Source organism: Anticarsia gemmatalis, chromosome 29, assembly GCF_050436995.1.
Source record: "Anticarsia gemmatalis isolate Benzon Research Colony breed Stoneville strain chromosome 29, ilAntGemm2 primary, whole genome shotgun sequence".
In the NCBI taxonomy this organism is placed as follows: domain Eukaryota; kingdom Metazoa; phylum Arthropoda; class Insecta; order Lepidoptera; family Erebidae; genus Anticarsia; species Anticarsia gemmatalis.
The window spans coordinates 1425169-1436226 of record NC_134773.1 but is presented as its reverse complement, the minus strand read 5'-3'; the positions used below and the strand labels follow the sequence as shown (position 1 = coordinate 1436226).

Here is an 11058-nt window from a genome sequence, read left to right as displayed (position 1 = left end):
GCGGGACTCAATATATAGAAATATTTACTATTTTTCAGTATATACTTTATACATACGTATACAAAATCACGCCTTTTAGCCTATAGGAGTAGGCTGAGACTAAAAAACTACTTCATATTGACAGAAATAGCTAAAAAAATGCGGGCAAAATCGTGGGATTTTTCTAGTATGTTATAATGTGTTACTGTCCCGCTGCTGGGCAAACTTATAAGAAAAATTAAGGTTCAAATTTACAAAAAAAATGCATTAATTTTTCAATTTTTTATTATTTTTCACTAAACACCTGCTTTTTAAATAATAATTTACATTGTGATAATAATACCCATTTTTATGGGTTATATGGGCCCCTATAGACCCTACTCTTGGGCCCCCTAGTGGCCCTTCTCCAGGGCCCCTATAGGTCTTTCTAGGGCCCTAATAGGCCCTTCCGACAGCCGGATCCGTAACTTTTAAACAATTATTTCGGGACAATCTGGGGGCACATAATATAAGCGATTTACGGGATTATATGCCCCTAACCTTTGACTAAATACAAATGCTAGGTACACTAGGGACACATTTTTATCTTTGGGGTACATAACGGGGTATGTGCCCCCCATTTTCAATACAAAATTTTAATTTAAAGACCATTTATAGATTTTCCTTTCATCAATTTTAGGGTTCCATACCCAAAAGGTATAACCGGAGACCTAAGACTTCGCTGTCTGTCAGCAGGCTGTATCTAATGAACCGTGATAGTTAGACAGTTGACATTTATACAGATTATGTATTTCTGTTGCCGCTATAACAACAGATACTTAACACAATAAAATAAATATTTAAGGTGCCTCTTATACAACAAACGTGAATTTTCTACCGTATTTATAAAGATACGAAACCCATCGTGCGCGACTCGCACTTGGCCGATTTTTTGTGATTTGGTGTAACTAAATATACTAATATTATAAATGCGAAAGTTACACTTTAACGCCTAAACCGATTTTCATGAAATTTAAGATTACCAACTACGAGGGGGAATTTCTAAAAACTCTTCCGTTACTGACTGACTGTTGGACAACGCACAGCCGAAACTACTGAGCGTACAAACTTGACATTTGCTATGAACATTCCTTACTAAGTGTAGAGGAGCACTAAGAGAGGATGTTTGGAAATTCCACCCCTAAAGGGATAAAAAGGGGGATAATGTTTTATATGAAAGACCAACAATAAAAATATTGTTATAACTATAGTAAGGCCAAGCGGACGAGATAAAGAATGTAGACCAAGCTTCAGGGGTTCAAAACATTTTTATTTGAATCTATACTAATATTATAATCTATACTAATATTATAAAGCTGAAGAGTTTGTTTGTTTGTTTGATCGCGCTAATCTCAGGAACTACGGGTCCGATTTGAAAAATTCTTTCAGTGTTAGATAGCCCATTTATCGAGGAAGGTTATAGGCTATATATCATCACGCTGCTACCAATAGGAGCAGAATACCAGTAAAAAATGTTTTGGAAACGGGGAAAATTTTGACCCATTCTCTCTTATGTGACGCAAGCGAAGTTGCGCGGGTCAGCTAGTAAATTATAAAGTTCGAAACATCTTGTGTCACTTCGAACGCAATCCAAACAGAGAATGAACTTGTTCGCAAAATGGCGGACCAAATGTTGACAACTACGGTACTGCTTTCCTGTACCACGAAACACACAACGACATCTGTCGTCGCCATTACTGCGCGTACGAGTGATAAGGACAGAGATAATAATCGCTCACTATCGCAATGTCACCTAGTAACGGTCCGCTTGTTTACGTTTTTTATCTCGTTTGGTTGGCCTTACTTTAAAGTCCACGGACAAAGTTGCTAGAATATTTATAATCTATAAATGGTCTTTATTTATTATTTATAAAATATATAATGATTTATCCCATAACCCTAGGGTCGTCGGATCCGCCGTGTTTCAATGTCATCTACCGGTGATATTTATGCAGTTTCTCACAGCTGGGCGTGCGCAGTTTCTGTGCGTCGCCATATTGTCTCTCATCGCCAAAGTTGCGTGCTTTCCACACCATGCTGTCTCTGTAGTTGCGCTCTCTCTGACAAGCGTGGCGGAGACCCACTGGAAAATAAATAAATATCATCTATACTAATATTATAAAGCTGAAGAGTTTGTTTGTTTGAACGCGCTAATCTCAGAAACTACTGGTCCGATTTGAAAAATTCTTTCAGTGTTAGATAGCCTATTTATTAAGGAAGGCTATAGGCTATATATCATCACGTTACGACCAATAGGAGCAGAGTAGCAATGAAAAATGTTACAAAAACGGGGAAAATTTTGAAGACATTCTCTCTTATGTGACGCAAGCGAAGTTGCGCGAGTCAGCTAGTTAAATATAGTACGCCATAGCCAGTTGCGCTCACCGGTCGGTAAACGATCTGTGACTTTAACCCTCGGCGCGGTTATTTCATAGATGGGTGACCACATAGTGGTATTTGAACTGGGCGTCTCCGTGCTTCGAACAGCACGTAAAATGTCGGTCCCGGTTGTTGTCAATTAAGATAACAGTCGTTAAGCCACGTCAAAGGCCTTCGGGCTTGAATAACTTTGACACTAGGTTGACCACTAACCATACGATAAGAAGAATTAAATATCAGTGAAAGCCGAGTGGTATAAGCTGGCATCTCCCACGCAAGTGGTTGTAGGTTCGTACCCGAGGCAACACACCAATGACTTTTCCAAGTGATGTGTGTATTAGAAATAATGATCACTACTTGTTCCAACGGTGAAGGAAAACATCGTGATGCAACCTTGCATGCCTGAGAGTTCTTTAGAACAGTTCTTGAAGGTATGCAAAGTCCCCAACCCGCACTTGGCCAGCGTGGTGGACTTAAGTCCTAAATTCACTTATTGCGAGAGGCCCTTGCCCAGCAGTGGGAAGAGAAATAGATATCTAATTTATATTTATTTAAATTTTTCGACAACAGTTGCATATACTACCCGTGTGTGTACCAAACCTGTAACTTCAGTTAGTAAATAAATAAATAAATATCATTGGACAACTCACACACAGTCATTTGATTACAAACTAAGCAGAGCTTGTACTATGGTAACCAAATAACTGATAGACATACTTATATACTTCTAAATGCATACTTATATAGATACATTTACATCCAGGCTCAGAACAAATACTCGTTCTCGCTCATCACACAAAGATTTGTCCCGGGTGGGATTTGAACCCACCACACGCAGCGCTACGGTTGTTGCGGCGAGGTGACCGCTTAAACCACTGCGCCAAACGTGCAGTTAAGTTTACGTAAATTAAGTTTATATAATACATACCTATATATTCTTCCTCTATAGCCATTTCTAATCGTCGCAAGGAACCTTGATAGTCAGTATGGAAGTTCTCTTTCACGTAGTATGGTACCTGAAAATAACAATTAACATATAAATACGATTCATAACAGTTTTGCACAGGTACAGAATCTTCTTTCTACCCCACTATTCTCTTGGGGTGACACAGCACCCCACTTTTTCTTGGAGTGCCAAATACACTCCATTTTTTTCTTGGGGTGTCGCAGTACCCCATGTTGTCTTGGGGTGCCACGACACCCCATTTTAACTTGGGGTGCTTTCAACACCCCACATGTTTTGAAGTGCATTTAATTACACTCACCTTAAGGTTGACAGTCTCCCTAGGTACGGGATACTTGGAGCTGGGCGCGAGGCTGTACACGGGCTCGCTGATGAAGTAGCCCGACATCATGGAGAGCAGCACCAGTACCAGCACGGGCAGTAGTTGCACTAGCCCCGCGTGCGGTTCGCGCTGTTCTGGCTCGCGGGCCCGTCTGCGGGTGTAGACGGTCGGGCCGCCGCCGGGGAACGCTGCTGAGAGAATATGTTATGTGAATGTTTGATTCTGAGACGATTTATCAAATTGTTGAGGGTTTAAAATATCGTCACGGAATGTATATGAATAACGTAATACTGTTAGGGGTTTTGTAGACCTCTCAAAAGAGTAGCCTTCCATTAAAATGCACGGGCACTTTTGGGTTCCCAACAACATCAACAAAGTAGCAAGCAATCTTTAGTAAAATGTTTAATACTATTAAATAATAACCATGTACTTAACAGAAAATTTACAGTTATCATCTCTTGGGGTGCCACAAACACCCCAAATCAAACACTGGGGTATCATCAGTACCTCAAGTTTAACACTGGGGTGTCATCAGCACCCCAAACCATACACTGGGGTGTCATCAGCGCCCCAAACCCTACACTGGGGTGTCATCACAACCCCAAGTCAAACACCGGGGAGTCTAAAAAAATATTTTTTCTCAACTTACCTGTGGCGCCGAAGAACATGTTGAAAAGTTCCTCAGCGGTGAGGTCGGACTCGAACCCGCGCGCATAGTACTGGTGGTGTGTGTGCGGCGTGTGGACCGGCTCCTCGCCGCGTATGTCGTACTGTTTGCGTTTCTCAGCATCCGTTAGGATAGCTGCGGCATTGCCGATCGCCTGTAAAAAAAATATTTTCATTCAGACCATCGTCAGTATAGCCTTTCTTCCAACTATGTTGGAGTCGGCTTCCAGTCTCACCGGACGCAGCTGAATACCAGTATTTTACATGCAGCGACTGTCTATCTGACCTCCACAACACAGTTACCTGGGTTATAACACGATGCCTCTAAGACTGGTAAGACTTGCAAGCTTCTGACTACTGTTAACGACTGTCAAAGATCTTCGAAAATGACAGCAGGGACCCACAATTAAACGTGCCTTCCGAAACACGATATGTATAAGATTGGCCATCCATCCAAAGAACAATCTCGGCAAGCGACTAACAACTTAAAAGTAGTCTTGTTTAGTTATTTTTGTGTATTTTATGTTGTATTGTGGGTGGTGGGTATAGTAATATAAGTAGACTAGCTGCCCCGCGCAACTTCGCTTGCGTCACATAAGAGAGAATGGGTCAAAATTTTCCCCCGTTTTTGTAACATTTTTATATTATTTTATTGTCATATATATATATCTTCCTCGATAAATGGGCTATCTAACACTGAAAGAAATTTCCAAATCGGACCAGTAGTTCTTGAGATTAGTGCGTTCAAACAAACAAACTCTTCAGCTTTATAATATTTGTATAGATATTAAGAGCGTACATGGCCAACAAGCGAATGAGCTTGGTGAGTAAATACGTCAAAAGTTGTTCTACTTACCATTTTATAAATTAATAAAAAAATTAATACAAAAAAGCGTAACTTACTATTGTTATTACTTAGCCACGAGTTAATAAATATCTTTGAAACTTACCTTGAAAGCCTCAGCGGCCCCGGGCGCATGGTTCTTGTCCGGGTGAAGTTGTAGCGCTAGCTTCTTGTATGCCTTCTTTATGTCCGAGTCCGTCGCTTCTTTGGTTACACCTGAACACAATAACATCAAATCTAAATATATAACTCAAAGGTGACTGACTGACATAGTGATCTATCAACGCACAGCCCAAACCACTGGACGGATCGAGCTGAAATTTGTCATGCAGGTAGATGTTATGACGTAGACATCCGCTAAGAAAGGGTTTTGATCAATTTTACCCCCAAGGGGATAAAATAGGGGATGAAAGTTTGTGTTTATAGTGTGATGTAGTTTGCATGTGAATGATGCAAGGGAAGTTTGTAAGTATCGTACCAAGTGGCGTTCTCTGGTCTCTGTCTACCCCTATGAGAAAAAAAAACTTGATTTTACGTATGTATATCTATGAAACTGTTTTACACATTAAATATTAAAACACATAGCACATGTTCAAGCAAATTTAGACCTTAACGTTTAAACAATAAAAGTTAATTATATATTAATACGATTTGAACTCATTAATTTCGACCTTACAGGTTAATTCAAATTTATGTTAAAATAAACTGAAAATGTATTCTTTTATTTCACGTATTTGTATGAATCATTAGTTAGTTTTGATATTTATAACTTCAAGCCTGTTATGCCCGCTGATTAGTCGTAATATTACGTCGGGGAAATTCTTTTCGCATTATAGTACACTAGTAGTTCCCGAGATTAGCGCGTTCAAACAAACAAACAAACAAACTCTTCAGCTTTGTAATATTAGTATAGATATGTATGAACTTGTAATAAAATCTTTTCTCTACACAAAAAAGCTCGATATTTGGGTACCTCACGAGCTCACTGAAAGAAACCTAATGAACCGTGTACTCATTTGTGATTCTTGAATCCAAAGAGATTTTATTACAAGTTCATACATACTATAATGCGAAAAGACTTTTTCCCCGAACTAATATAACACAAAAGATTTACCGTGTGCCCTTGACTTTCTAGTATCCAAGGTTATTCGTCGATATGTAAATATTTAATGAAACAAAGTATATATTCGTGTTATAAACTAATAATTTCTACCCTGTTTAAAAAGCTTTTTTAACCAACTTGAAACGACAATATAGGAGCTTGTGGCTAAGTAGCAACAGCGGTACGTATCGATTTCTCAGGTTAAGCTACGCTTTCCGCAGTAGGTCAGTGGATGGGTGATCATATTTTAAATGCCGAGTTTCTCCGTGTTTCGAAGAGCACGTTGTAATTTACAGACCAAATTGTGGGTCATGGTTGTAATTTACAAAGATCTTTGACAGTAGCCATAAACTCGAAAGTCTGACAACCAGTCTTATCGAGGGGTATCGTGTTATAACCCAGGTAACTGTGTTGTGGAGGTCAGATAGACAGTCGCTGCATGTAAAACACTGGTATTCAGCTGCATCCGGTGAGACTGGAAGCCGACTCCAACATAGTTGGAAGACAGGCTGATAATGAAATGGCCCCTCAATTTGGTGGAACTAACATTGATAACTTTACGCTTATTTATAATACAGACATCACTTGAAAAAGTCTCAAAATGGTGTGGTCTCTATATTTTGACCCTCGAATGTGCAGTAAATGCTTATCTTTTTGACATTAATGATGATTAGTATAATTGTCATGATGACAAGCCAAAGTCATTATTACAATCTATACTAATATTATAAAGCTGAAGAGTTTGTTTGTTTGTTTGTTTGAACGCGCTAATCTCGGGAACTACTGGTCCGATTTGAAAAATTCTTTCAGTGTTAGATAGCCCATTTATCGAGGAAGGTTATAGGCTATATATCATCACGCTACGACCAATAGGAGCAGAGTAACAGTGAAAAATGTTACAAAAACGGGGAAAATTATGATGACGCAAGCGAAGTTGCGCGGGTCAGCTAGTAGTAGATATATACATAATAATATTAAATGGAAACGCTGAGAATATGCCCTAAAAGACGAACACACATCATATCGGTGATGTCTTGCAAAAAGGTCAGGTGCTACTCATAACTGGCGGTCCTGTATGACAACATGTTTGTATGTGAATGTAGCAAAGAATGTTTCTAATATGCAAGCACACCATATTGATGTGATATTATGACTGACTAGCTGACCCACGCAACTTCGCTTGCGTCACATAAGAGAATCATAATTTTCCCCGTTTTTGTAACATTTTTCACTGGTACTCCGCTCCTATTGGTCGTAGCGTGATGATATATAGCCTATAGCCTCCCTCGATAAATGGGCTATCTAACACTGAAAGAATTTTTCAAATCGGACCAGTAGTTCCCGAGATTAGCGCGTTCAAACAAACAAACAAACTCTTCAGCTTTATAATATTAGTATAGATAGTATTGTTTAGTAAATTCAACTGTCTTATCACTAAATTTAATCTATACTAATATTATAAAGCTGAAGAGTTTGTTTGTTTGATTGTTTGTTTGTTTGAATGCACTAATCTCAGAAACTACTGGTCCGATTTGAAAGATTCTTTCAGTGCTAGATAGCCCATATATTGAGGAAGGCTATCCATACTAATATTATAAATGCGAAAGTAACTCTGTCTGTCTGTCTGTCTGTCTGTCTGTCTGTCTGCTACTCAATCACGCCTAAACTACTGAACCAATTTGCATGAAATTTGGTATGGAGATATTTTGATACCCGAGAAAGGACATAGGCTACTTTTTACCCCGGGAAAATGACGCATTTCCCGGGAAAATTCAGGTGACGAACGAAGTCGCGAATAATCAACATTATAATGACATTGAATTAACAAAATTCCGTTGTCATGGCAACTGTTTTAATGACGGATATGCCTTAGCGCGACTTCGATATATTAAGAGATATAAATAGTTCTAAGAATATTTTTCGTGAAAATAAAGCATATTTTATATCATCACGCTACGACCAATAGGAGCAGAGTAACAGTAAAAAAGTGTTACAAAAACGAGGAAAATTCTGACCCATTCTCTCTTATGTGACGCAAGCGAAGTTGCGCGGGTCAGCTAGTAGGCTATATATCATCACGCTACGCCCAATAGGAGCAGAGAACCAGTAAAACATGTTATAAAAACGGTGACGCAAGCGAAGTTGCGCGGGTCAGCTAGTTATAAATAAACATTGTAATGCAGTGACTTACTTTATTGTGATAATCTAATATATAAAATTCTCGCGTAACAGTTTTTGTTACCATACTCCTCCGAAACGGCTTGACCGATTCTCATGAAATTTTGTGAGCATATTGAGTAGGACTAAGAATCGGCCATCATCTATTTTTCATGTCCCTAAGTGACACTTTTTTTTATTTTTATGGCAAAACAGGTCAGCTAGTAATAATTCTAATTTTAATAAAAATATGCCTGTTCTACTCCTAGATACAATTCATTCATAAAATTTACAGGCATTCTTTTGTGGCCAAAATGTTACCTGTTTATAAATAGTATCTTAACTAATTTATTTATTTATTTTAAACTTTATATACAGAGCTGTATAAAGGCGGACCTAATGCCAGGAGCATTTTCTGCCAGTCTACCTTAGTGATGCAGAGATTGTTGTGAAGGTGTTGTAACTGTATAATCTTGTAAATGTTAAATTTTGGATGCTTATAACTCCAACTCGACAAAAAAATTGAACAGAATTTGACACACATTGATATTATTACCTGGATTATCACACAGAATACACCAAGAGATACTGTTATACGATGTTGCAGGTAGACTACAGCTTGTATTATTATAATTAAAATCTAGCTTTCCCTGTGTCAGAATGACTGTAGAAATGTGTAAAAATCAATGACACATCTTTAAGCAATATGAAGGCTAATTCTTATAATTAAAAACATTTAAAATATATATAGGGTCATGTATTGATATTGATTAAAAAAATAGATCAGCCTGGCCTTTCTTCCAACTATGTTGGAGTTGGCTTCCAGTCTCACCGGATGCAGCTGAATACCAGTATTTTACATGCAGCGACTGTCTATTGGATCAATAAAATAAGTGTGTAAAAATATAGCACAGCCAGTTTTCCCTAACAGCCTATGATGACAATTTTTTTTGTATAACCTCTCAAGCGCCCGGCCACCGTGTCACGGTTGAATGTGCTACCCCCGTCAAGCGCCCCGCCACCGTGGTACGGCAAAACGATCTTATATTAAAAAAACGTAGAAATTAAATGCTAAAACTATGTTTATCCCTTTCAAACATATTTGACATTGAAGCTGATGAAACGAGACGACGATCTAATGCACACACTTGAATAAGTGGTTGATATAGGCCAGAGAGCACCATAAACAACATCTGACCCAACGACATGTTCCTTTATGACCAATATTGTAAATACTTTTTTTAACTAATTTTAAAGATTTGAGTATATTTTACAGTTGGATTTTAATGTCATTATTCATTAACTACACGATAAGACCTTCCGTCATATTATTTTTTATGCCTAAAAATATTTTTTTGACTTTCTTCAAACACATGCCTAAAGCACACAATATTCAGATTAAACCGACTATTGTACCACCACTATCAAATATTATTTGTGGTTTATTTTTTTAATATATAGCAAATTTTATGTAGATTTCAAATATATAAGGTATGACTAGGGTGTTAGTATCAAAATATGACGGAATCGGCGCTTAAGCGCCAACCGCCAATTCAATTTCGCGCGCCATCTTTGGCCTGGACGCTTAACGGTATATTTGAATTTTGACGTTGGGCGCTCGAGAGGATAAATTAATCTACTGTTTAGTATAAAGTATTTAATGGTAGGTACAAGGTCTAAACAAGTTTAAAGTCTAAAGAATGATTCATGAATTTCAAACAATTGATCAAAAACAATATAACTTGCATCATTGGCATAACATAATGATCAATTCAGCCCTGAATTAAAACACAAAAAAAAAGATTGACATAGTCATTGATTAAAAAAAAAACTATTGTCAATGATCATTATTTTTCTTATAGCTTATCAGAATAGATTTGAGAGATTGATAAGAAAGCCACAGGATTTATTTAGCAAATAAAGATTCATTGGAACAAAATATATACAATACTGCATGAATTAAGTCACGTAGTTTCCGTGTTAATGTCATTGAAAATTTACTCGACCATTTTTCTAATTTTTCCAAGGTACTCACCTAAGATTTCGTAGTAATCCTTGCACTTGTTGACGCGGCGTACAGCCTCTTGCTGCTCAGGAGTATATTCCCTCTGTGGAACCTGGTGAGTAGGAGCCCTACGTCTGCGAACATCTTCGGCTGACGGGCTGCTAGGCGGAGTCCGTCTAGGCCCAGCCGTGGACGGTCCGGCTGCCCTCACACGCGCTAGCAAGTCCTTAGCGATCGTAGTAGGATATAAGCGTTCAGCCTTCAGCAAAAACTTTTCAGCTTTCTCATTATTTCCTGCTGCAAATGCACTTTGAGCGATTACTATACATTTTTCTGCCTCGTCCTTGTTCCCTTCGAGCGTCATTTTCAGGCTTCCTAGAGCTCGTTGTTGGTGAAAATCAGTTTTGCAACGTTAGGTACACGTCGCAGAACGATTTAGTAATGTTAGTGCGCAAATTTAATTAGCGCAAATAGAAATTAATTGCGTTTAATTCACTACATTTGTGTTCGCGAGTCTGGATAGATATTGCGTCAATCATAATATGATTGTATTGCCAACCTAAAATAAATTAAAATTACTTCAGAAAGAGTAATAATTATT

General features: G+C 38.2%; 1 protein-coding gene across 2 annotated transcripts; it reads right to left on the bottom strand.

Moving 5' to 3' along the window:
- Positions 1-246: 246 nt before the first annotated feature.
- On the bottom strand, positions 247-11006 carry LOC142985351 (dnaJ homolog subfamily B member 14). Of its 2 annotated transcripts, none has more exons than XM_076133463.1 (6): positions 10488-11006; positions 5300-5409; positions 4333-4504; positions 3663-3874; positions 3326-3413; positions 247-2101 (listed from the first exon to the last, which is right to left on the bottom strand). In XM_076133463.1, the coding sequence occupies exons 1-6, from the start codon at positions 10819-10821 to the stop codon at positions 1953-1955; spliced, it is 1065 nt and encodes a 354-aa protein (XP_075989578.1). In that variant the 5' UTR covers positions 10822-11006; the 3' UTR covers positions 247-1952. The 2 variants fall into 2 exon arrangements, with proteins under 2 accessions (XP_075989578.1, XP_075989579.1); XM_076133464.1 differs by having other exon boundaries at positions 3663-3871.
- Positions 11007-11058: the final 52 nt, after the last annotated feature.